The 27,806-nt window shown below is 38.5% G+C and overlaps 1 protein-coding gene and 1 long non-coding RNA gene across 3 annotated transcripts in view; one reads left to right on the plus strand and one right to left on the minus strand.

The window, feature by feature from the left end:
- The first annotated feature begins 6,725 nt into the window (after positions 1 to 6,725).
- Positions 6,726 to 27,806, plus strand: part of TRPC7 (transient receptor potential cation channel subfamily C member 7) — a 66,242-nt gene continuing 45,161 nt past the window's right edge. For both annotated transcript variants that reach the window (XM_014883373.2, XM_088173686.1), the window contains exons 1-2: positions 6,726 to 7,500; positions 26,869 to 27,051. In XM_014883373.2, coding sequence (XP_014738859.1) covers positions 6,748 to 7,500; positions 26,869 to 27,051 — 936 coding nt within the window. In that variant the 5' untranslated portion in view covers positions 6,726 to 6,747. The remainder of the gene's footprint in view (positions 7,501 to 26,868; positions 27,052 to 27,806) is intronic.
- Positions 13,854 to 27,283, minus strand: LOC148221974 (uncharacterized). The gene is made up of 3 exons (XR_015806981.1): positions 23,692 to 27,283; positions 19,667 to 19,768; positions 13,854 to 18,761 (listed from the first exon to the last, which is right to left on the minus strand). It is a non-coding gene; the product is annotated as an uncharacterized LOC148221974 (long non-coding RNA).

Here is a 27,806-nt window from a genome sequence, read left to right on the forward strand (position 1 = left end):
TCTAGTATGATCCAAGCCTAAGTTTTGAAGCACTTCAACAGGGTGAATGAGGGTGAATAATTCCTAGTTCCTAAAGCCAGATTAAAAAGAAAGAAAATTAGAGCTCATTCTTCTTGTGACAGTTCATTTGGTGGTCAAACATATTAATGAATGAACAATGGGAGAGAATGTAAAAATAACCTTAATTTTTCTGCATCTGTCTCATGTATTCTGTGATAAATTTGTAATAGTTGGCCAACTTTACAATTAGAGATTGAGGGGAAACAAGGAAGGAGGGGGGGGGGGAAGGACTTATTTTATAAAACAAGATGAAATTGAATAAAAGAACAAAGATGGTTATTTTTCAGTCTCTCCTGCTGTAGAAGTCTTGTATTAGTGCATGACATTTTATGGGATGGGAAAGAAAATGCTGATGATTAGTTTATGAGAAAGAGGAGGGTGAGACAGCTGAAAAGCAGTGGATCTTTTTTTTTCTGAAAGATAGCTGGTAGAAAGCCAAATTCCATTTCCTTTTTTTCCAAACTACAAGACAGAGCTGCCTCCTTTCTAGCACAGACCAGGGAGGATTTGAAAATGTAGATGCTGTTAAAGATTTGGTGTTCTGTCCTAAATGTTTCTAGGCTATTGTCCTCAGACTTTATGCTTCATGTCATAAAGGTGTTAAAAGTGTTTGTGTGTGTCATTGATCAGCATTTTTAATGGCACCAGAGGCCTGATTTGTCTTCCTGAACATTCTCATGCTGCCATTCCCTAAAAAGATTTGAAAAGGTGTGGTTTTTCTGACTTCCCTTGTAATTCCACAAGGAGATACACCTCTTTCCAAATTTTTCTTTTATCTATGTGAGCAATGGGAATGATGGGGAAGGGATATTACTTCCTGCATCTGGTTTGTAGGGCTACTCTGCAAATTAATGAATATCTGCCTGCAAAGGCTAAAAATTTCTATTAATTACATCTAAAAATCTATTAATGAAAAATCTAATACTACATCATAGACATGTACACAATTTTTTATGTAGGAGAATGACCACATTGCTGACAGTATTGAATTGGGGTTTTCAATGCTGGTCACAATCCAAGAATAAATGAAGTGACAGTTCAGCTTTTCAAAGCATAGAAAACTTCAGAATAAGCTGTTGTCAATCAAGGCAGCCATCCCAAATTATACTGAGTCTGGTTACACAGTAAACCAGCAATATGTGAAAAAGGATACTTAAAAGTCTTGTCTTATAGGGGAAAAAAAAAGCTTGACTTAAGGTAAGATTTAGAAGGCTGATTAAGACATCAAAAAAGGGAGTATCAGAGGACTCTGGCAATACGAGCCTGTGCAGCATTTGGAATGCCAGAGTAGCATATTGTATATAGGATAATAAATATATGCAGCTCTCTTCAGTCTGTGCTCCTTGCCTGAAGTCTGGAGTATACTTCAAAATAAGTTGCAATTTTTAATTAAAAGATTAAACATCCTACTATTTTTACTCTGAACAATTTGAATTATTCTTTTAAATTGATTGACTTCTATATCAGTTTGTACTTGCTTTTAGAACCCAATTTCCTTCTTTTTTGTTCATGTTTATAGCATGTCTTGGCTGGCCAGGTTTTCTCTGTGGAACCAAGAGTTAACAGAGAAAAACGATCTTTTTATATATAAGAGCTGTGTCAATTCCAAAGAGGCCTCAGGAAGTCTGCAGATTCTTTTCAGAAGTATTGATGTAAGTAGAAAGAAAAATAATAAGTAAAGTGTCAATTTGACAGTTTCTGAGGCTCTGCAGGAGCTGAGGAAAGTGCTTTCAAAATGGCTTTCAGAAAATGAAATTTTATTTTCAACAAGGCAGAGTCAATGTCTCATCAAAGCCTCCTCTGATGGGTGCTTATAGAGCTTATATAGCATAGAAATGGTTTTATATCCAGAGTCTCTTCTGTAGTTTCTGGACAAAGGGGGCCATTGAAAGGGCACAGGGAGACTCCTACCAACCTCTCCCCACATAGTGAAAGCAAACCCAAAGTGTAGTCAGAGGCCATCCATTCCTAAAGCTGCCTTTGTAAATGTCCTGCTCAATTTCAAGGCTTAAAGACAAGTAAAGGTTGACATAACCTGAGAATTCCACAATTGCTGCAGTTCCTAATACCTATTGATTTCAATACCTTTTATAGACTTCAGATGTTTTAAAAACTCAAGCAGGCACTATTAAGCCTCTCCTACACACTTTCATAGCTCTGGTTCAAAGCCATGTGTAAAAACTCCTATTCAATCTTCTAAGGCACTTGGAACTTTGAAAATTTTCTCTAATCCTCAGCTCCAGGTGGTAACCCTGCCCTTCCATAGGTTTTTGTGTGGGACTAGATAGGCACCAGAAGGTCTTGAATGGCAGAGTGCGGAGCACTGTGGAAAGGAAGGTCAAGTAGAGGCTATTTGCTGGAATAAGCTCAAAATGAAGCAGCTCAACTTCTTTCTTATGCTCACCCTGTCTTACATGTCAGCACTCAGATCAGTTAAGACAGTGTGGTTGTGAAAAAAAAAAAGAGAGTTTTAGCTTCAATGTGTTTCTAATGTCACCACATTAAGAACAAATCTCATGTTACGCCATGTTCCCCTCTCAGACACTGAGTGTCTCAGCACCGTCAGAGCCAATTACAAGGACCTGTTCTTAGTCACTTTAATTAGAAACTAAAATGCTCCCAGAGGAAGATTTGTTATGAGCTAAATCACCTTTCAGAAAGAGCTATTCTTCTCCACTCTCCTCAGGAGTTCAGACATCTTGTGGCTCCCTCAGCCATGGAAAGCTGGATGTGCTTTGCTGCAAGCAGTACTCAGGCTCTGAAATTTTAAATTTTCTTTTCCTGGACCATTTTGTCTCCAAGAGCACTTCATGCATTGGCGTCTTTTCCTGGAAAAACACAATATTTAACTACAATGCCTGATGACTTTGATCACTAGCTGTCTCAGTAAAATATGCAAATAAAGAATCATTTCAATCCAAAGCACCTTTGAAGAAAAATTGTAAGATAAATGCAATCAAGTCACAATTACTTTTATTAAGTGAGCACATTACACATGCTCAGTAAATATAATTATTTCTAAATCTGCCTGCACATAACTGAGAAGCAGAAGAGAACAAGGTGTTGAGTACAATTGTGACACTGCAGTACGGTTCAGTTTCCAAGAGCTTCAGCTACTGCATACATTGCTCTTTGCACTTCTCTCTTGTCATGATTCAGGTTAAGTATAACTGCAACATTTTTTCAGAAGGGGGTTTGATAGCTGAGCATGTCTAATGAAATTTTTCAAAGTTAAAAGTGTAATTTTTTATATATCTCTACTTCTCTATGAAGATGATAAAGTGGGATAGTTGAGATATTGATCTTCTCTGCTGATGAGCAAGAGGGGAGGGTCTTAATTCATCTGAGGTGAAGCCCTCTGAAGGATGGTGCTCTTGCTCCTACCTGCAGGGAATGGAATCAGGTCTGTGCTATAGGGACATCCTGCAGAACATTTATTGCAAGATAAATATCGGATAGCCATTATCTCTTTGAAGAGCAGGTGTTCTTTCCTGTTTCCTCTTTTTCTGATACGATTTCTCTTGTTAAAAACTGTGTATGAAACCAGTGTTCTCTTTGAATCGAAGAAAGTGAAATGAAGGTCCTTTTTTTCTGGCGTGTTATTACATATACAACAGACAGGTGTGAATTAGCTCTAGGCCAAATCCTAACCTCTTTTTTCAGGCAAAAATCTTAACTAGGCCAACAGTAATATTTTATGTGGGTTTATGTTTACTTGGGGTATGATTATAAGATTATCTGTCCCATCTATCTGGGTTGTCCTTTAGAGGTAATAACATACCTGAAGAGAAAAATTTTTCTAACAAAAAAAAAGATAAAGTATCAAGAACTGTACTTCTGCACCAGGAAAAAGATCTAATAGATTCCTCACTGTTGGAAATTATAGATATTTCTGAGTTGCCTCCAGTACTGACACTTAAATATAACAACAAAATAAGGTTGCCAAATGTTTTACCATACGTGGGTTTTGAATATCAAAAAAGCCCAGTGGAATTCCTCCAGCTTGAAGCAGCTAATAAAGTTAACTGTCCTAAAATACTCAGGCATGTGCAATCCTGCTGCACTCATGGGTGATTGCTGAGCGCTTACCTGATCTGGACTGGTTTCCACTTGATCTCGGCAATGATGGCTTAAGTCATCACCAGTTTGTCCTTTCAAGTTTCTTAACTTTTTAAGAGATTTAGTTCAACATTCAGGAACTCCCAAGGCTGTAAATTTTTGAAGTGCTTTCTAATTCTATAACTCCTCACTTAACAAAGTCACAGTTCAGGAGTGTTTATTTGCATGTGTAGTCCTTGCTTGAACTCAGCAAGGTTTCACTACATGTTTAAAACGTAAATGCTGTCCTGAATAGTTAAGGACAGGAGCTCCAGTTTAGAAAATAATTTGTGCATATGATTAAACGCTTAATTTAACCACATGTTACTTGTCCTGGCCTTGCTGGAACTGCTTCTGAGATGAAAGTTAATTGCTGACAAAAAATGTGTGTGTATGCATATATGTTTCCAAAATTTAGTCTCCACTGAAATCAACAAAACTTTTAATGTTTCCTTCAAAGGGCCCCCAATTTTACACCAGGCACTTTTTGGCTTTAGAGAACTCTATACTCTTGTTAGATAGGTTAATTGTGTACTTTATTTATTTAACTGTTATTGTTTTCTCTTACAGTAAACTTCATGCAGTCCAGGGAATTATTTCACTTAACCATATCTCCTTCATTGTTCTTGTATCCCTCACCTATGTGCTTCTTCAACTTCAAACCACGCTGGAAGGAAATAGTTTTAAGATTCATACAGCACTTTATCTCTCAGTGAAGTCTGGGATAATATATTCAGTTCCTACTAGCTTTTATGAAGTTGTTACAGTGATGTGTCAAAGCTTAGGGGGAGACGTTCTTGATTATGAACCTCTGTTTCAACCTTGTGGGGTCACAGAATTGATTTCTTAGGATTTGTTTAAATTTTAATACAACTTTTAAAAATTGCTGTAAAATTTGTTTGAAACTCTCCAGTCCAGATCCACACAAAAGAGATGAATTAAAATGATAGATACATACATATATATTAGTTCCATAAGAGCAGCTACCTTGAGAATTTTGGTGTCCTAGATCTTTAGGTATTTTGGGTTTCTGATAACGCTGTGTTTTACCTCTTTCTTGCTGATTCCTTTACTCCTTTGTTACCTATTTTTGAAGGAAATGTACCTACTCCACTTTGTCTCCTGGCACAGTTCCCTCTCCTCATTCACTGCAGCACTTTCCAACTTCAGTAGTATTTTTTCAGAACAACTTTTCATTGACTGAAGGTCATGACTTAGAGAACAGATGGAGTGTGGAAGGATGAACCTTTGCCACCCACTGAGCATTAACACCTGCTTATTTGTTACATCTGTCCACTGCAGCTCAGAAGCTCTTGAAGATTTTACCCAAGTGATTTAGGACTTGCTATTGGGCTGAGTGCAAACATTGTCTGTGAAAAAAGTTGTTGTTTTTACCTTTTTACTCAGGCTGCACATTCTGTGGGCTTTGGATGGCAATTAACTCCACATGCTAAACTCTAAAAGGCACTATGAATTTGTTAAAATGCTGCTGCAATAAAATGTTTTAAAAGAGCAACATTGAGACAGCGCTGAATATAAAAATGTGAATGTTTTAAAGGCACAGGTACATTTAGAATTCCATACAACAGTGCATTTTCTCACCCATGAGACCAACTGCACATAGCATAACTTTCTTTGGGACTTCCAGAGAAGGTGGAATAAGAACAGTTTGTCTTCATCTTACCAGCTCCAAGTGAAGGGCATTTCAGCCACATAATCAGTGGGGAAATTTATGACCATTTTTCTCCTGCCCTCTGTTTGTGGTGAGAGACCTGTGTCTTGTCTTTCTGCAGGAGCTCTCTGAAAGATGCTTACTGGAGACTGATGTGACACTATATCAGGAGTTATTCCTGTGTTTTTCTAGACTCTTCCCTGGATTTGGGTACTTGTATTTGGAGTAGCAGCCAACTGTATTTCAGTAAGAAATTAGACAGTTCATTATTAAACTCCTCTAGATCAGGAAACAGAAAAATGGTATTATGTACCTTGAAAAAAAGCAGGGGTTGAATAGGTGGTTTGCTTGTACCAGCTGAATCTTAGCAGAATATGCAATATAATTATGCTTGTTAACATCTGCTTAAAATTAGGCACATGGGTTTTAAGTTTATGGAACATAGTTTATTGGCCTGATCCAAGATCTATTGACAAGAGAGAATCCTGCTAACTTTCTTTAGGGCTCATGCCCTTAAGGACAAAATTCAAGAAGAGTAATTCAGAGAAATATTGTCTTGTGTATATTAGTCCTAAACACGATGTAATGATGTTCTAAACAATACAAATGGAAAATTATATATGTGCATTTCTTTTTCTATTTATCAAGTCAAGAATGTGCTGAGCATCCTTGTTGCAATCAGGAAGGGTGAACAAATCACAGGAGAGCTTGTCTTTTGTTCAGAAGCTAATCTTTATTCCACATGTGTCCTGAATGATTTTAAGTGACTGCTCAGACCATAAAAAAACTAGCCAGATCTGGTCATAATGACACATTTCCAACCTTATTTCAGATTCTGTGAAATGATAACTCCGATAGGATGTAACCAACGTTCCTTTCTGGTTTTCTGCAGGTTGAGACACAGCAATTCTAAAGACATGCATCGGAGGCATGCGACCCTTCGCGAGAAGGGCCGGCGCCAGGCCATCCGGGGCCCTGCCTACATGTTCAACGAGAAAGGCACCAGCCTCACTGCAGAGGAGGAACATTTTCTCGATTCTGCAGAATATGGCAACATTCCTGTTGTGCGAAAAATGCTGGAGGAATCCAAAACCTTGAACTTCAATTGTGTCGATTACATGGGACAAAACGCCCTCCAGTTAGCAGTAGGGAATGAGCACCTGGAAGTGACAGAGCTGCTCCTCAAGAAGGAAAATCTTGCTCGAGTTGGGGATGCCCTTTTGTTAGCCATCAGTAAAGGATATGTGCGCATTGTAGAAGCAATATTGAACCACCCAGCCTTCGCACAAGGACAGCGTCTCACACTCAGCCCTCTTGAGCAGGAAATGAGGGATGATGATTTTTATGCATATGATGAAGATGGAACTCGTTTCTCCCATGACATTACCCCCATCATACTTGCTGCCCACTGCCAGGAGTATGAAATTGTTCACATCTTGCTTCTAAAAGGTGCTCGGATTGAAAGGCCACATGACTATTTTTGCAAGTGCAATGAATGTATGGAAAAGCAGAGGAAAGACTCCTTTAGTCACTCTCGCTCAAGAATGAATGCCTACAAAGGATTAGCCAGTGCTGCTTATTTGTCTCTGTCCAGTGAAGACCCTGTCCTTACTGCTCTAGAGCTTAGCAATGAATTGGCCAGGCTAGCCAACATTGAAACTGAATTTAAGGTAACTCACCACTGTGCCTTTTTTCTCGGGCTGAGAGTGTTCAGGCTATTGTGTAGTTTATATGTTTGATCAAATTTTGGCTTGCTGTTTGAGGGGTGGGGGAGTGAGACTGGCAGAGGCTGCCAGATGTGTTAGCTATGCATAGATTCAGATCACTGTCATTCTCTAGGTAATAAATGCTTGGAACTGAACATTGCATATTACAGCAGAAGCTGAAGTTTCTATGTTGCATACTGTGATTGCTTAGAATCTCTAGTTCACAGTAGGAATAAAAATTAGATTATTAAAAAAAATGAAGACTCATTTTTTGTAAGAAAGGTAAGTTTTGTAATTGAGCAATCTATTTTAGAGGCAGAGTTCTAGAAGCTGTTTTAAGAATCCAGTACATCTAGTTCTGCTACAATGAAAAAAGGTATAAATCAAGAAATTTTGGTTCTCTGTAAAGTAATTTAAACTTCATTGCATCTTATTGGTTTGGTGCTACATCTATACATGATGAATTTCATGAAAAAGGAAAAGAGAAACAACCAATAAATTTTTTGAAGTTTATCATCATGCCAAACATAAGAGTAGACCTTGTGGAACTGTCTTAAAAGTTATTTGAGATTTCCATTATCATAATGATTTTCTAAATGCCCCATGCCATTTGCAGCATTTCTCTAGGTCATTTACATGACAAACATTGTCTCCCTTTCTAATATAAATTAGTTGTTAAACCCCTCATTTTCAGTGGCTCAGCCATCAACATAAGACTTTTTTCTGATTTATGGCTATTGGGCTTATGGCTACAACCATTATCAGTGACTCTGAGGTAATAAAGTCCATATTGTGAGTACACTGAGGTAGAATGTTCATCAGGAACCCATTATTTTTGATTTAGAAAACTATTAGCGTGTTGAAGCATCTGTTTCAGGATTTGGAGCTCCATACTAGAAAGGACTAGGGAGGAGATCATCTCCCTGCACCGGGCACTGGTGAGGCTGCCCTGAATCCCAGCCCTTCACTCCAAGAAAGACATTGAGGTTCTAGAGCAGGTCCAGAGAAGGGAAACAGAGCTGGGGAAGGATCTGGAACAGAAGTCTGATGAGGAGCAGTTGAGGGAGATGAGGGGCCTGAGCCTTGAGAAAAGGAGGCTCAGGGGGCACCTTCCTACTCTCTACAGCTTCCTGAGGGGCATTTGTAGCCAGGTTGGGATTGGTCTTTTCTCCCAGATAAAAAGAACAGGAAAAAAAGACTCAAGTTGTGCCAGGGGAGGTTTACGTTGGATATTAGGAAAAATCTCTTCACAGAGAAGGGGGTCAAGCCTTGGAAGAGGTTCCCTAGAGAAGTGGCAGTGTCACCATAATCTTAAATCCCTGAAGTGATTTAAGAGACATGTAGATGTGTCACCTGGGGACATGGTTTAGTGGTGGCCTTAGAGGGCTTTTCCAACCTAAATGATTCTATAAATCTATGGTCTCCAATTTAAAAGCAAGAAGAAAACATATTCTCGGGCTTTGCAACCCTTTAGTGACTCTAACAGGAAAAAAAATTCCCAAAGATATTTTGAGATATTTTGGTCAATAAAATCAGGGTAAAATTTTGCAAACTCTTTTCCCCCATGTGCATCAGAATGCAAGGACACAATAATTTGAAGGGGAAGTTTTATTAGGACTGAAGCAATCTCCTTGGTCTCAGTGAATCTGACTGCTTGAGTGAGAGTTGCTCCAGTGTGAAAGCACTGGAGGCTCATGCCCACACTTAACATTAATCTCTCATTAATGCTCCAGCTTCTTCTCATAGAAAACTGTATATTGAGAGGAGCATGAGCAGCCTCAGCACTGCATGCCTGTCAGTCCTGGTAAGTGTCTTGCTGCAGAAGAGTAAAGTAAATCTATTTCTACCAGAATCCTTCCTTTTGTACCTGGAGCTGCCAGTGGGGTTTACATTGGCACTGGCAGGTACACGAATCCTCCAGGAGCAAACCAATAATCAAATTTTGCAGAGTTTAATGGTGGTTATATCTCTGCACTGGCAAATGGATGGGAACAAATCAATACCAGGATAAAACCCAAAATATTAGAAACCACTTGGCAAATGAATGAATTTCCAGGTTTTCCAAGTTCATTGCCTTATTGGAAGGGTCTGTGCAGGACACATCCATATATGTTAGTGAACTGCCTACCCATACTATTAGTTTGCTTCAAAGATTTCACATTCTTTTAATCTGTTAATTCTTCCAGAAATAAGAAATTTCTCAAGATTCTAATGTATTCTCACTGTAGCAAAAAGACTCCAGAGGTATGTATTTATGTAAAAATATTTATTCTTATTAACATAATCAGTGTGATGTGAAATAGGGTATTAATAAAGCAGTGGGGGTTTTTCACAGAACATGACAATTTCAGAATTTATTTTGAGGAAAGGACACAATTGCTGAAAACGTATTTAAGAAGCCCACAAATGAAGAAAATGTATTAAATTAGAGAAGTTCTAGAAAGCTTTTTTTGTGACCAAAATAGTATTTTCTCAGAATTTTAATATGTTTGATTCCTAAAGTTCTATAATTAAAACTGACACTCAACAGATTTATAAAATTATCACTTGGGATTATTTAAAAACATTATTTAAAATTATGTGCAATTGTACAGTTTTTGGGAGGTTTTCAGGGTGTACCAAGAGTCCTTGAAACGGAAAGACACAAAATTTTAATAATGTAGGTGGACAGATAGTAATTTAGTAACCTCTGAAGAAACTGCTAGCATGAGCTAATTAAAATATAAATGCAGTGCCTCTCACCTGCTGCTTGCTGCCCCAAATCTCTTATGCAATAACACCTTTCAGCACATCAAAATGAGAAGCCAATACATGTGCTAATTTTTTAGAGAACATGAAATTTTTTGAGCAAGTTGTCTCTGTACAGGGAAATGGGAAACAAAACAGCCACTTTAAAGAAGAAAACTTGTGTTACCTGTGGTTGGCCAATTTACTCATTCTTTTGGTTTTTTTACTGTGGCAGAAACTGAATAGATTTTTTATCATCTTAAATTGCTAAGATTCAGTAAAATGCTGCAAATCTGATGAAACAGCTCTGCAAAATGTTACCACCAAAAAATTTCCCTTATTATTGAAAAAAAAAAAAAAGCTATTAAATATGTAGTCTGTTACTCTAGAAATAAACAGTTTCCTTCTCCAAAGTAAAATTAAAAATATGGAACCAGTTGATTCTATGAAAATACATGTAGAAATGGGGTGGGTGGGAAACCCCTGAGATGGATTTCAGAAAAGAGGGAAGTAAACATCGGAGTCCTTGTGTATGCTTGCAGGTCTTTATGCAATCATATTCTCCTGTAGTGGAGGCAGTCCAAATTGAAAGAAAATAACCTTAATTAAATGTTTTCTCATTTTTGTATATCCCACTAGAAAGCTCAAAATTAAGAACCCATTCATGACTTTTTCTCTCCTTCTAGTTTTAATATTTTGTTTTAAAAAACCAAACCAACATCCATTGAAGCAAAGGCAGTATAGATTGGGGTCCTCATTTAGTCCAGTGGATGGGTTCCTTCTTCTATATCGCCCTTGGAAAAACAGAGAAAGAGGGGATCCTGTGTGGGTTGAAGGATTCTAAGTGGCCATGCTTCTGCAGAGTGTAGGAAAAACTGAGTGGTAAACTGAGGGACTCATCAATTAAAAAATCAAAAGTACAATTAAAACAGAAATCTAGGACAAAATTGATGTGTTTTGTAGTTTTCCATAAAGGGTGGGAAACAGACATTAGACTAATGATCAATATGTGAAACTGTTTTGAGACAGCATTTATTGTCAACCTAACAGAGCTAAGAGCCCTTTAGTCCACACAGGAAGAATCTTCCCCTCTCCTTCTCCCCTTTTTCCTCAGAAAAACCCTCTGCACATTCCAATTTCTTTAAAAGCTTGCAGATCTTGGACATCAGTCATAAAGCAAATAATCCTTCTGCCATCTACCAGACAATTCTGTTTGTTTTGCTCATATAAAAAAGTCTGATGTCACTTGCAGTATGAATAACATGGCCAGGATCTGTCCATTTGAACCAGTCATCACCCCTGAGCCAGGCTGATGAGAATTGCTCTCCTCTTTGGTCCAGAGAAATCGATCTCCCTCATGGCAGCTTGGTGTGAAAGCATATGCAGATGTCTGCACAGCTACCAGCTGTTCACAGCCAGGTGACTCATTTCAAAGACTAGAATATTAAAACCAGAGTCAACAAAATCATTTTTATATGTCCATTGAAAACCTTAGGAGATTGAATTTCTAGCAAATAGCCTGCAGGAAATGGTTTTGCAACTGTCTTTAATAGCAGCATCAGCTTAATATTACTGTCGACATTGTGGAAACTGAGTGAAACCCAGAATAATAGTTCTGTTTACTTTTCCTAAAGCAGTGACTGTGTACTCCTTTTTCTGGTGAGACGCCACTCCACAGCCAGGACTGTTTTACAGCCTTGCATGCTCTCAAATTAGACCACATGCTTGTGTATGTTAGGAAGCATCCTTGTGATGAAGTAAATCAGGCAAATCATTTAGCAATCCAGACAAAATCAAATTAGAGACTCACAAAGGAGGCTTAGAAAAGATCTCACCAACCGTAAGCGGTAAATCAGATCTCAACTACTCTTGATTAAAATGTTACTAAAAACAAGATCAAAATCTCCACCTGGAAGACATATGGTGTTTGGTATTTGTTTACTGCTCCCACCAGCATTGTCAGTGAATTTACTACAGCATAACATGTTTTTTTCTCTCTTATGTTTCTTGCTGTCTCCTTCTCCTGTAAAACACTTTCTCTAAAAGCTGTTGGGATCCAAAAGCAGGTCCTGGCAGTGAGCCTGTCCTCATGTGCAGGTGAGCATCAGGTCCAGGCTCAGCTGGCTGAGGGACTGTGAGTGGCTGTGGGATGGGTGGCTGGTGGGGCAGCAAGTCAAGCGTGTAGATGCCTGCAGGGTTGAGCCTGCTGGAACTGCCTCTTATTCCATTGGGGCTGCAGTGATGCAAAGCAGCTAAGACTCAAATTCCTCCATTCTCATAATGCTGAAAGAGTAACAAAACAACCCTTGAGACTTAATGACTTAGGGACGATCTGGCAATCTTCTTGCCGCAGTAAGTCAGCTCCAACTTTTATTCTACCTAACTACCTAACTTCGCAGAATATGCTTAAGTTAAACTTTTTAAGAGAAATTACTTTGTCCATTTTCTCAGTATTTCTTGCTCCATGCTGCAGGGAATGAAAAAAAATCATTATTAGACTCTTGGTCTCTTGAAATTAGTGACAAAAAGATAGAAAATGGCATAAAACATTTAAGAGTAAAATAATAGGAAGGGGAAATCCTTTGAGCGAGTGGAGGATAGCAGTGAACTTGGAAAGAGAAAAATACTTGAAAACCCTCAGACTGTAAACCAGCAAGGCTGCACTTAAACGCTGCTTCCTATCCAGGCTGAACAGACTCAGATTTGTTTCCTCTCAGGAGTGACTGATGGGAGCTGGTGCCTGCAACTCATCTCCCACTGAAACCAGAAACGGGCATGGGAACCTCCCTAATTAGCCTCATGAGCATTCTTGTAAATCCATCACTCAATATTTCCACTCTGGCCCATTCTTCTTTGAGTGATCTTTTAATCTTTTCTTAATCTGTGCCCTCAACATATTATCTGGCGGACGTCTTGCTTCTGTTATGTTTGAGAATACTTTTTATCACTCATTTATTATTTCAGCAAGCTGCTCTCAAAGGCTTAAGTATGTTTATATGGCATTTTTCAAAGTTTTCACTTAGTTTTTCAGACATTCTGTTCTTTTCTTTATTTTACATCCAGACAGAATTTGCATATTTTAAAGAGATTTATTCTTTACTTAAGCAGCTTTCATTTCTTTTCCTCATGTTTCACTTTGCTAGGTTTTAAGGAGAGAAGGCAGAAGGGAGCTTCAGAAATTTGGTCTGGTAGGCAGAATGTATTCATTGCCTTTTACTACTGTTTTTATTTTCTCTTGCACAGCTCTTGATCTTACTTAGTGCCTGTTTTGAAAATTAAGCATCACCAATACAAATACTTATGAGTATATGAACAGTCACTACTCCCCAGTGATTGTTTTTTGGATATGAATTTTTCCAGGTCAATCTTTAGTGAGAATATTATTTTTTTCTTAAGGATGGAGTCAGGGATATGGTTTGGTGGTTTTTAACCTTTAAAAAGAACTGATCCTTTTTTTTCATCTCTCATTTATAAGCCAATTTTCCCCACTGCTATGAAAACACACACAACATTTAGAACCTATGATTTTTTTATTTTAATTTTCACTTGTGCAAAGCAAATGCACAAACAGGTACAACCAATTACCCAACTCATAATACAGGAAAGAATCAAGTCCCAGAAAAGCAGGAAAACAAATTTCCTATTGTTAGAAATTTAACTTCTCGTTGGAACAAATTAGGTATTAAAATAAGAGAGGAAATAAAAAGTGATAATGGAAATAGCCTGGGAGAAGGAGAATGTATTTAAGCCTTGTAGTGAAATTAGTATTTGGCTCACTGAGTGGGACTTGCTCTGTGCAGAAGGAACCCATTCTCTATGCTGTTCTTTTTCAGAGACAAATTCACTAATAATAGATGCTACCAGCTTTATCTTGGGAGCTAAATTAATTAATCACAGTTACATTTTTCCATGGATATATAACAGAGAATGGAAAAAGGATATATATAGTCTTTCTGCCCTTAAAATCTACCAAATTTGTGACTCTTGTGTTGCTTTCTTTAAGTATTTATAAATTAAGAAATATCCTTTATATTTTGAGAGCTGTTATGGTAAGTGCTCTTTCTAGGTTCTGTGATTAAATAATTTTCTGCCTGGCATATTGCCCAAGAAAAATGGTTTTAAAATGTTGCATGAGAAGAAAATCTTCAAAGCTTTTCAGAGGGGTGTAGAACCACTGCCAAGGCTGTGATGTCTGGATCTGTCTTGAGAAACCCAGATTTGTGTCTCTGTGTGTGAAGGTGTGTTAGCATCAGTCTGTGTCTGTTCAAGTCAAGCAGAGTAGTAGGTGCTGTGATTCATAGTGAAGGGTGTAACTCAGTCTACTACAACCCACACCTGGAAAAATTAAGGCCATTTTTCATGGAAGTTGTAGGTCTGTTGGCAGCAGAAGCCACTGAGCAGTCACATAAAATTGGATAATATCCACTGCCCACAAGGTTATTTCACCTACCTTAGGAGTGGCATTGCTAAAATCTCCCAGCTAAAATAAAACCTCTCTAAAGTTATCAAAGTATTTTATATGCAGGAAAATGTTTTCTATGCTTTCCTGGGGAACCAGCCCATTCTCTCTTTTGAAAGAGTAAAAGGGGACAAAAGACCCTTACTACACATCAAAGCATGGACAATTCACCAGTGTAAGAAAATGTAATATTTTAATTAATGCCTTAAGGGTTTTGCTCCCCTAAAACAACCTCCAAAAATTGAAGGAAACTTTCAACATTTGAGGATGGCAAGACAGATGCTACCCTAGAAATATCTGACTCTGCCAGAGAGTATAGCTGGGATACTTTTCTTTCCTGTGATGCTACTGCAAGCAAGATTTTTGGCAATTCCAGTGTGCACACCATCGGTGCAATGTTTATTACTCTTTACAGCTCCCTGGAAAGTCATTTTTAGTCCTACTCAGTTAAGGATGAGCAACATTGCAACAGCAGCACTTAACATCTTACTGCTTCCAGCTTGATTGAACACACCCCTGGAGCAGGATTTTAGTTTAAGTGAGCAACAGAAATGACCATAAAAATATAAAATAACATGGAATCCTCTTATAATCATTAATGGGACAAAACATCTGCGAAGTAGAGAGCAATAGAAAAGTGTCACATAAGGAAGTAGTACAGCAGTTGCTTCACCACTGCCGAGAAATTTACATTTTTTACATATAAAGCTTTTAAGCCAAACACTGTGATGCTTTAGCCAGGTAGAGAAAATCTGGAACCAGTTGAAATTGCTTTAGGGTAATTTTCATGGGATTTCAGTGTTTCCTTACAAATAAGCAGCCCATCCTCCATCAAGAGCACATTTCTGAGGAGCTGGAAAGTCCCTATAAATATTCTTAAGGGACCTGAAAGGCAGAAGCTGGTAAGGGTGGTGAGCAGACTGAAGTCCCTTACACATTAATAATCCTGGGATAAAAATGTAGGAAAAAAAGGGGGGAGAAATCCAGCAATATAAATGAGTTTGTTTCTCCCCTGCCAGAAACATCTGATGTTAAACTTCTGAATCTGAAGCCTCAACATTCCAGTAAATGGGTTGGACTGGGACAGTCAGTGTGCTTCTCTTTGTATACATGGCTGGTGACTTCTACTTTTTCCTTTTGTAGCCTGCTGTAATGATCATATTAAGTCCAGATTTTCCACATAGCTCTTAAATTCTGGATGTGATGAGGAATTTGGAAGTTAATTTTTGTTATGTGAGATGACTTTTGTAAACCATCCCAAGGGCCTTGTGGCAAGTAATTTTATTGAACCCTAATTTTCAGCAAATATATTTGTGTACGTGACATCTCATATACATTAACATGGAGCATATTGAATATATTTAAAAGGAGTTTAGTGCTGAGAGATCTCCTTTTTCTCCTTCTTAAACCTAAACTTCTGTTAGTGAATACAAGAGCCATTTACTTTTGATACAGGCAGTTGATGGATATTCTGTAGTTAGGGTGATGTACAACAAAGCTTGCAACATATTACTTGGGAATGCAAAGTTTTTAGTATATAGAAGGAAAATAAACACCTGTCATTTTGAGATAATTTGTTTTATTTAGGGAGGACTTGTGTGAAGGCAAGGTTAAATACAGTTATATTAATTAGTGTTACTACAATATAAGGGAAGTGAAATAAGATCAAATTAAATTAATATAATGTCCCTGTGTGTTGTAGAGTCATGCATACCACATATGTCTGAGGAAAGGACAGTAGATCACTGCTGTGAAGATTTAAGTGGCATTTAACTGGCTAATGGGAGCTCTTGTAGCAGAAGTGATGCTGATACCTGTTCCTCAGCCAGTTTCTGCTTCTCAGAGACAAGGAGTTAAGAAAATTATTTGGCTTTAGAGATTATTTTGAATTTAGGAATGAAGATGACCTGCCTCTATTATCTTTTGTGTGCAAGCACCACTCTGCTTAGAAGGTTGACTCTAACAGACACAATGACTGTCAGAAACCCAGCAGAGAAGCAACAGATAGTTTAGAAATACTTTCAAAATTTACATGTAAAATTTTGGCTTACCACAATTGTATTATTGTCACATTTTGATCTTTATAACAGCTTTAACATGGGAGAAAAACTCAGCAGCCGGCAAAATCATGACCCATTTGACCATCGAGTCATCTTCAGATTTGTTAAAGCCATAATTTCACCCTCACCCTTTGAAAGAACGATGTGCAGTAGAGCATGGGGTGACCAGTGGATGTGATCCAAGGCTGACCCCTGCTCTGTCTCTATACAAATGAGGAATAACTTACCATGTCTCGGGTACATCACAGCAAGGTGTGATCAGCTGGTGTAGGTGGGATTTATCCCTACCACAATCTCTCCCAGTGATCTGGATTCTCCCACAGGATGGACCTTTGTCTCTCCAGTCTCTAAGCAATAAAGGTGAGACAAACTCCTCCATGCCACCTCCAGCTGTTCCTTTGGCTGCCCTGTCCCAGTGCTGGGGCCTTTCTGTGGTGCTCAGCTGGAGCCTTCATGCTGATCCAGAGCAGAGCATCCCACATTTCCCTGCCAGGTCTGCTGCCAGCTGCTCGGAGAGCTCTGATCAGTAGGGAGAATGATTTGGCCAGCTGCCTATGTTTAGTTAACAGTGACAGAGTGTTTTCCTTTCTTGCCCACTGAGCATGGAAAGCAAAATGAGTCCTGGTGCTCAAATTGGTGCATGCACTCGATGGCAGTGCAGTAAGGAGAGCTCCTGCTGCCCTGAGCTGGCTGGTGGAAAGAAAAGACTTATTGGGCCTTTCCATCCCAGTCACTGGGTCCTCTGCAGGGAGTACAGAGCTCATCTGACTTTGTGCTTGCCCTTACACACTTATCATTCATCTAAGAGAATTTTCTCAGTGCACTTTCTGATATGAAATGACACAGCAACACAATTCCCCTTCTTCCTCCCCTCAGCAATGTGTGGTACCAAGAGGGGTCCACCTTAGAGCACCAAAGATGAAGGTATTTTTCAGAAAGCCAAAATCCAATTCTTGTTGCGGAAAACAGACAGAAAAGGCTGCGATCACTACCGTGATATCAGTCCAACACAACATTGGTAAGCTTTGCATTTAATTAGCACCACCAAATGGCCAACCATTCAGCTGGTATCAGCACTGGGGTTTTGGGAATAGTTAGGAGCTGGGAGCTTTATTATGGGCAAGATGACTGCTTTCCAAAGAGTGATGCTCATTATTCACGTTGGGAAGGGATATCTACTGGAACTACAAATGAGCATAATTAGGATGATTGCTCCGAATAGAATAATGATGTTAGATCAGCAGATGGGAGAATGGAGTCAGGTACGTTTATCCAAGGCACTGTAGGGAATCAATATCATATTAATGAATGTAAACGAAGTAACACATTCTGAGGATCTCAAGTCTGACATCAAATAGGATGCAGATGGGAAGTGATTTAGTTTATCCCTCATTATGTTGTTAATTGTTGTTATTGTAGATAATTATGATGAACTTATCTTCACTGAGTCCAGGCATACTATTAAGAGAATTGTGGATAAACAGTAATGGTATACAAACAGTTTCATATTGCTTTAAAATGATGCTAGGTACTGTAGTATCTATGGTTTTTTGGCATTTATGTGATCAAGAATGACGATTTTCTGGAATATAATTTGTTGTAGGGAAATTGTCACCAGTGCAGCATGGAAACAGCTCATTGCCCACTGGATGTCTTTTCATTCTCACTGTCCAAACCCCAGGATCTGAACTAATTTCAGAACTAAGAGATATAATTATGTACTTTTGATATTCATATTTCTGACAAAGAAAGGTCTGCAGCACAACTTCTAAGTCTGCTCTTCATAGAGAGAGGACAATTTCCATTTGGTCAAGAGTGCTCTGTTCCAGGACTCAGCAGCTGGGATGTTTCCAAAGTGCTTGGTTTCTTCTTATGTGCTGTGTGAACCAGAATTTCACCTACTCTGATGCTTGTGACCAGTTTTATTAGAAGTTATCCTTTCTGGACATTGAGAACTGTGGTAGCTGGTTGTTTGAGACCTGGAAAACATAAGGTTATTTTAATTATTAATATCACTTGCATTGTGGCACACAGTTAAGCTAACGTTCACTAGCAGGATGGATTTAGGAGTCTTTTTTCTGACATGCATGTCCTGCTTGTAGCTAAAATTGCCCTATGAGAGGAAGAGCTGCTAGCACCCCTGAACATATAAATGTGTTGCTCAAGCAAGTTGAAGGTGCCAAATTTACCTCAGCTTTAGGGATAAATGAAGCTGTCTTGAGCAAACAATTACTTTGAATTTAAATGCATTCTTTTCTCCTGATTTTTTCCCATCTAGTTTTCAGGAAACACAGAAATTTCAAGCACCTGAGCTAAAAGGAGTCACAGAATTAAGGGACAGCAGCTAATTCTTTAGTGTAAGGAAGCTATTTCATCTCAATTTGTATAGGAAATAAAAATCTTTCCCAGTGAAGCTTGCAACAAAGGGATCAGGAATGTAATATACATGGGAAAATATCAAAGAGAAAAAGCATGGGTGGCGTGAGGAATGAGAAGCTTGGCCCAGAAGTAACTTTGTGCTTTGATAAATCTCTCACATCAGAGCTGCAGAATGATCTGACAGGAGGTTGTGGTGAGTTGAGGGTTGACCTTTTCTCCCAGCTAAGCAGTGATTCTCAGTGTCATATCCCCACATAAGGAGTGAACACATATTTGAATGTCGTGGAGAGGGATTTGGAGCATTGCATGCATCATCATGAGTTTGATTTTACTGCTGATGTGAGTAGATCCTAAGCTCTTCTTTAACCAGAAAATTATCAGAGTATTACTTTAAAATGCATAGTTTGCATTTAAAGAGAAGCTGTTGATAGGACACAGGAGACAGACCCTCTCCTTGGCTGAATTTGTGTATTCCCCACATTTGGCATGCACATTTTGTTAATACCTCTGTCTAGGCTGTCCTGTTTATGTCACATCCAGGGACTTGATAGTTTATCTTCTGAAAACAGGTGTTTCAGCATAAACATTCAAATGAGCTAGGGAAAATCTGCAAGAAAAAAAACCACTTTTCACTGAGTTGAGGGATAAAAAGCTGGGGCTTATTTGTGATGTGTGCTTGAAAACAAGCTGAGGTGATAGGAAAGAGAAGTACATTAAGCATCAAATGACATCTTATGTTGAAAAGCTGCTATGCCAACCTTGAGACTTTAAATATTCTCATTTTTAAAAAAATGTAAACTAATATCATTTCTGTTCTAGGTTAATTAAATATTTTCAGAGACTTGGAAAGGAGTGGTAGCTCTCTGCTGAATAGCTGCTGATATTCCTGCACAGGGGTGCTCAGTAATGGCACCAGTCAGGCTGAAGATGACTTTGGGGGAAAGGAGTAGAGGAGATGGAGGTGTTTTTCTGGCAACTCATTAGGTATGAAAAGAAAGATTGTATTCTGTTCAGGGTGAGATAAGTCAAATTATCCATTAATTTCAGTGTAGAGGGAGTTCACGTGTACAGGAAACTTATTTTAAGTTTCATATAGTAAAGAAAATCAATAGAAGAATTAATAAAGGCTGAGAGTGGACTAATTCTGGAATTTCTTATGCTAAGGAGTAGAAAACTTTAGTTGAAGAATCAGGAATTGTACTCAGTCTCAGTCCTTAACTTCCTTTAAGGATTATGTTCAATTCCTGCCTTTGCTTCCCCAAATAATCCATCCATTAATTTTAGATTAAAAAATCACCTAGACATCTTATAAAGAAATTGCTCCAAGGGGAAGTCGAAGTAAATTATTTTTCCTTTTCTTATGTTTTTATTGATGGAAAAACAGCTTCCAAAATTTATTTATTAGTTTTGGTCCCACAGAAGCTACATTTATCAAAAATACGAATAATTTCCCAGAAAAAGTTATTGGTAGAGTTGGTAAATTTGTAAGAGCTAAAGCAGAAAAGAGCTAAAGTGCAAATTAGTAGAAACAAAACAGAGAGGTGCAAACGTATTCTTTCTGCTGCTTTTGACAGTGTGAACTGCCAAAACTTCCAGCTTAAAGTTCTTGGAATATTATTGCTGGAGATTAAACATACACCTGGACCTGCAAATGATGCTGCAAAAGCATGGTAACAAATTCTAAAGGATTTTCAACTCCACAACTAGAATCATTACCACCATCTTGTTGAGCTTCTTTATGAATTTGGTGTATCTACCAGTCAACAGGTATAAGGTGAAATCCAAAGTCAATGATTTGATTGATTCTTTACTGCTCTATTCCCTTGGTGGAGGGACATGCTCTCTTAGAGATGAGCTTCTGCAGGGAATATAAAGATGAATTGCAGCTATAAAGCTGAGGAGAATAAAGACAAAAAAATTTAGTCTTACAGTAAATTGGTCAGTGCAACTGCCATTGACATCCTTGCAATGATGCAAGGGATGGCATCATGGGATATTTCCATGGCTTGTCAGAAGTCAGAAAACTTTTTGGTCCTCAAGCCAATGATCTTTTTGTTTTCTGGGCTTCTTTGGAGAAGAATAATGTCAACACAGACAGCACTCTGGTTTGTTCTTGGGATCTTATATGTGTCCTTGGGCTCTGGCCACATATCTTAGTGTCTCCTGACAGAATCTAAGATCCCCCTTTGCCTGGAGGCCCCTCTGCTCTGCCATGCTGCAGCCTGGAACTGCTCAGAGGACAGATCATGGACATGTTTATCTTGGCTCCATTTAGAAGGGTCCAAATTACTTGGAAAGCAACAGAGTCATACTTTTGAAATGTCAAATTCTTGTATATTACCAGATTGCTTATTATATTATGCTCACTGGCGATTAAGAAGTCAAGGTCTGATCATTTTAAAAATGAACAGAGGCATCTGTTCCTACCTCTAGAAACATTTAACAACCTGCACCTGAGTAGGGAAATGTTTTAAACAAGCACTGGGCTTTAAATTCAGAGACATGCCCATGGGTATGGCACAATATAACCAGAGGTCCAATAATTCTCTGATGTGCTGCCACTTAAGAAGCAAGAGAACACAAACCAACTGGATGTGCTTTCTGGAAATTAACTGTACAGACTTGGCATAGACTGTGGATGTAGGCATTTAGCCTAGAAACAATAAGAATGCACTCAACTATATTCAAAAGTGCCAGCAGCTGGCAAAACTCTTTGGGAGGGGTGCTCAGAGCATTTCAGAGGTTGACAAAGTTACACGGTCAGAATCAGTGTAGGGCCCTTCCTCAGCATCTTCTCTCATCACCTTCCCTCCTACAGGCCTTCTGTTTCTTTTCACTCCCAAATATATATGGCCAGCCAAAGACATTGTGAATACCCAGAAGGAAATCTGTTCCACAGCTTTTCTATACAAGCTCGTGCATATTTCACAGGATATCTAATTGGTAAATATTTATAAGCATTTTGAATATTTGAGAAGATAGTTTATTTAACAATTTCATTTCAAATCTTGCATGAAATATTTCTGCTTTTTTCCCCCTCCTTTCTCTCAGCTTTGTTTTCTTTCTACAAGAATTTTTACCTGGGGGAATTTTCTGTTCATATTGACAGAATTACGTCTCCTTTTTTTTTTCTGCTGTCTCTTTTCAAAATGCTAATCTAAGCAATACAATATTTCTCTCCTTGATATATGTGTATGTGTGGTGTAGATTAAATACAAAAAGCCAAGAGCTCAAAGAAACAAAAAGAGACTCCGTGCAATGCATCTACAGCTTTCATTTGCACAGCAAATTTAATGCTACCCAGATAAGTCTCTGATCTTAGTTTTTTCTCATTTCACTTAACTTTTTACTCAAACTCCGTCTCTCTGACCTGAAACAGCTCTTTTCTGAAAAAATCTGGTTGGTTTTGAACAGATGTGGAGACATGACAGAGTTCATTTAGAACATAATCAACAGATAATAATAGGGTACTCAGAGAAATTGCAGTGAATGGCAAGTACCATCAGCCTTTTCAAAACATCAAAATTAGACATTTTTAACTCCACATGCACAACAGTGTTAGAAGAAGCAGGAAATGACTAATTTGGAATCCTTTTATTATGTTCTAGTTTTAAAAAATTATATTGTAACATACTCAGGCATTATCCTGATCCTTCTCTGCTCACTGCCTCTATTGGAAATAAAATTCTCTTCCATGTGTTATTTGAAACAGACTGGCTTTCTTGCCTATTTAGTTGTATCCCTCATCTTCCTCCCTGAGGCTTGATAGTGCTCAGCCTGTCAGGATGAGGCCCCAGCATCTCTCATGTGTGATTTGCAATTTTTATTACTGTAAAAATCCATCTGGTTTATGAGCCTCATAATCCTCAGTCTTTCATAATATGGCACCTAATTGGGGTGCTTGGGAAGGTTTGGGTTATTTCATTGCCTGTGTCTTCTGCACTGCCAGGAGAACTGAGCTGGATTTTGTGTCTCTAGCCCTGAGTTTCTTGTTGTGGTACAAGTCTGACCCCATTTGTCACCCACTGCCTGTCCAGGCTTGCTGCCAGGATGGTTCTCCACAAAACTTATTGAGTCAGGAGCGCCATGAAGTTTCTGATTTAGGGGTCAAACCTGGCTGGCAAGGCAGTGGTGGAGACTGTCCCTTTGCACCAAGACACAGTGACCATCTGCTCTTCTGTGCTCTGGCAGAGTCACGGGAGTCCTCAGGGCTATGATCTTCAAAAACCTTGGTGTTACAAGAATCACAGAGAATCAGAGAATCACAGAATACTCTGAGTTTGAAGGGATCCACACTGATCATCAAAGTCTAGCTCCTGGCCCTGCAGAGAATAGCCCCAAGAATCCCATCGTGTTCCTGAGAGTGTTGAGCTCCTTGAGCTCTGTCAGGTTTGGTGCGGTGACCATTGCCCTGGGGAGCCTCTTACAGTGCCCAGTCGCCCTCTGGGTGAATAATATTTTTCTAATATCCAACCTAAATCTCTCCTAACACAGCTTCAGGGCATTTCCTCAAGTTCTGTAACTGCTCACCAGTGTCTGGAAGGATCTGGAAATGCGTCCTTGCTCTTCTTCACCTCTTCCTTCCATCCCTCTCTAATCTCTGCCTGGGGGTGCAGCCTTCCATCCACTGTCCCAGAATTGCTTCCTGCAGGGAAAACACCATCTTGGATGCTTCCAAATGTGTGAAATACTGGCAAATGTATGAAATATACAGTGCTGGATAGAGCTTGAATGCTGCTTGTAAAGAAATCTTGGCTTCCTTGGGATTTTTCCCATGTGTCAGAATGCACAATTCAGGATTTTAGATGCAGGTACAGAATTTCTGCTTGCATCACCAGAACTGTGCTTTGCAAGCCAGGATCAGGAGAAGCTTGGCTCTCAGACCTCTGTTAACCTCAGTTTTTAAGTAAAGAATAATGTGTGCTTGAGAGAAATACCCTGACATGGGTAAAGTCATTGAGTGTGTTCTCACCATCAGGGTGATCAGGATTTTCTATGATGACTGTGAACATTAAGGAAGCCAGAACAAAGATGACAAATGGTTTTGTAAAAGGGATCATCAGAAGACACAGCAGGTTCAGTGATCTTTGATACTTGTATTAACAGATGAGCAGTCTCCTGAGAGATGTAATCTGCCCTCCTGCCTGGCTGTAGAATTGCTGGAGGGCAGTTTATTTTATTTTATTTTATTTTATTTTATTTTATTTTATTTTATTTTATTTTATTTTATTTTATTTTATTTATCTACAGCCTGTATCTTGGATAGGATGTATGGCTGTTTATGTCTACCTTAAAATCAGAGTAAAAAACTTTGAATGAGGAAATCACCCATAGTTTCTACATATGTACAGAACCAGTAAAAACATTAAGCTTGGAGATGTGCATAAAGTTGGGTCTTGTTAGAGTTTGCCGGCTGGGAACCTGCCATTTGCAGATGCTTTGGAAGCATTTTTCTAATTGCTACTAAATGTCATTCCTTAAAGAAAGGAGAAGAGGGAAAATATTCCAATCTAATACAAAGTAGTTGGTCAGATGATGTGGAAGTGGTGCTGAGAATTACCTAAAATGTGCTGGTTAAGAGATAAGCTTGTGAACATTGCAAACAGTACATAGAGAATGGTATTAAAGCTCAGCAGAGTTCTCACCCTTGTTTTTTTTAAGCTGCTGAGCTAATTAAGCATCTCCATTACCTGTGGCAGCAAGGCATTTCATTCCCACCCTACACGTTTTCAGATTGATCTATATTTTCTGTCCTCCACTTATTTCTGTAGTTATTTTGAGGCTTGTATTTTTGTTTAGCCATCTATTCTCTCAGGGAAGAAGCAAACTTTCAATTTATTGAAATTCATTTAGGTTTGGAGAAGATGAAAGCATGGAATTGATTTGAGAGGAGTGCTTTGAAGCCATAAAGTACAATCTGTCTTTCATTTACACTTCAGACCTTACCTCACCTGAATTTGAAAACATTTACTCCACAAATCCTATCTATCTCCACAAAATGCTCAAATTCTAGATTTAGATGTAAATGGACCATAATTTTCTGCCTGAGACATAAAACATCTTAAATCTTAGTCCTCTAGCTTGGCACATTTATGGAAGTCTTGGTGCCTCAGCTTCTGCAATGGGGCATTCACCCAGATAAAGATCTGCTTGTTGTACTCTTATGTCTCCTCTGAATGAAGATTTGAAGTTCTTGCTCCTCTCCATTAACAATCCAATTAGAACATCTGGTCTGATACAGCACTCAAGAACATAAAGGGGAATACAGATCTAAACTTTTTTGATACATAAGAGGATGTAAACATGCAAATTTCACCTTGCAGGTGTCAGCAGTAAGATCCCTGATATTCCCTAGCTGTCTTCAGCCCCTTCTCCTAAACACTGATCAGAAATGGCTTCTTCACTTTCCTGTGAGAATACCCCACTTACACCCTTTAGGGGCTTTCTGGTTCCCTGTGATTATTCAATTATTCTGTGCTCTTCCCAGCTCTTCCATGCATGAAAAGTGAAGTTGAGACAAACACACATATTCAAGGTAGAAGTAACCTCAAACCTATGACAAAGTCATTAAACAAACTGATTTTAAAAATTCATTATCATCTCAGTTCTGAAGGGGAAAATCTGACCAAAGAAGTTAAGCCACCTCTAATTACATATTTTAGACAGTGCTGTTCTAGCTAATTAATGAATGTTTGTACAGTGCTTAGAGATCTTTGTGTAACAAGGAAGGCTAATATGTTGCTATGTGTAAATGATAGAATTGATAATTTAGAAAATACAGAAGCGCAAAGCCAGGTTACCTTTATCATTTCACCAAAGTCAGGTTTAACTATCTTCTTCTTTTGGCTGCTGGCTTAATTAGATAAGGTACTGAATTTAATTAATTCATCAAATCTAATTTGAAAAGATCTCTCAAGTCAGTTAGAGCTTGTCTTATGCTTATTATTCCTATTTGCTGCATCGAGCCTTTAATATCACCATTTTGTTATGATATTAATGGTAGCCTTAATTGTGTTCTAATTTACAACATTTACTCAGATGGTGGCACTTTCCTCATTTTTTAAGTGTTAGCATGTGAAAATCAATCACAATTTCATTTAAGGCAGGTAAATTGCTCCTTTAGCCCTCTGTCAAGTCAGGTGCAAGGTTATCTCTTTCCCCACAAGTGTAATTTGGGTTTGCAAAGTGAAATTATTTTACAACTATATAATTCATTTGAATACATCTGTGTGTGATGCTCCAGCTTGTTGTACCAATCTGAAACTTGAAAGTTAAGACAGAAAGAATTACTAAGAAAGAACCAAACCGGAAAAATTTGCTGTATATTTTAACCAGTTAGCAGGACCTATGTTTTGGCCATATTTTTACATTCCTAGAGATATACCACACAGAGAGCAGAGATCAACTAATTGCTTAAAATCGTAATTTTCCTAGAAATTATTTACTTGTTCTGTAAAACTTGTTCTGTTGTCATGCAAACTATGCTACTGAAAGAGACATTGCTAATTAAGTCTGGAGGAGTTCCTGTACTTTTGTGAAAACCCATCCACATGCTGTGTAAATTAAATGCTTTCTTAGTCTTCTAGGCAGTAGTTTTGCAGAAGTAACCTTGCTCACAATTGCTCTCTCTTTCTTTTTTCATTTGCCTATTTGCAGCCCAGCTTTCCAGTGCACAATTAAATACCATTTTTTTACTGTTTTCCTCAGAATGACTATCGGAAGTTATCTATGCAATGCAAGGACTTTGTCGTGGGGGTGCTGGACCTGTGCAGAGACACTGAAGAAGTGGAGGCTATTCTGAATGGAGATGTGAACATCCATTTGTGCCCTGAGCACCACCGGCCAAGTTTGAGCAGGATTAAACTTGCGATTAAATATGAGGTCAAAAAGGTAAGCTCTTCCTTTGGGTCCCTGGGGAATATTCTTCACATTTAATTACACTTCCTTGATGCCACCTGAAAAATAAACAAAAGATAGATTTCAGTGGGACCGGGACTTTCCCTAGAATTTTAGCAACTTGTGGGTTGATTTTCATTTTCTCACATCCTTTAATACAGAAGTTATCTGAAAAGTGAAAAATAAATTCTTCTAGAAGTATTTGAAACAACTATTCAGCCTTACAGAAGTGTGTTGTGTGAATGGGAAATGTTATTCTGGCAAATTCGAGGCCTGGGTGGTCCCAATTAATTGCTCCTACAATATGCATTGATGGAAACTGGGCTCCTGCTACAGGACTCAAAGAGCATTCCAAATTTTCAAGCTAACATCTGATTTCTCTTTCCCCTCCCAAACCCACCACCTGCTCCATTTTGCCTCTTGACTGTGCTGCTGTGCTGGCTGGAGAAGGTCTTTTCCTGTTATGAAAGCCATTAATTAAAGAGAATCTTTAAACATATTTGAAATTAAATGCTTTCATGCAGGAACATGTAGTATGGAGCCAAATATTTTCTCCTAGAATATTTTGTCTCTGCTTTCTTCCATCACCAAAACCAAGCTGAACATCTCAGTTCACTTTCAGTCAGATTTTCAACATGCTGGGTCAAGTTTAGTTATTGAAACTGTTGCTTTGGTAACAGGAGGCCAAACTTGCTCTAGTGGTCTTTCAGAAAATGAACTGATCTAAAAGACAAGGATAGTACTTCATC

The sequence above is a fragment of the Sturnus vulgaris genome, chromosome 15, assembly GCF_052056855.1.
Source record: "Sturnus vulgaris isolate bStuVul1 chromosome 15, bStuVul1.hap1, whole genome shotgun sequence".
NCBI classification, from domain to species: Eukaryota; Metazoa; Chordata; class Aves; order Passeriformes; family Sturnidae; genus Sturnus; species Sturnus vulgaris.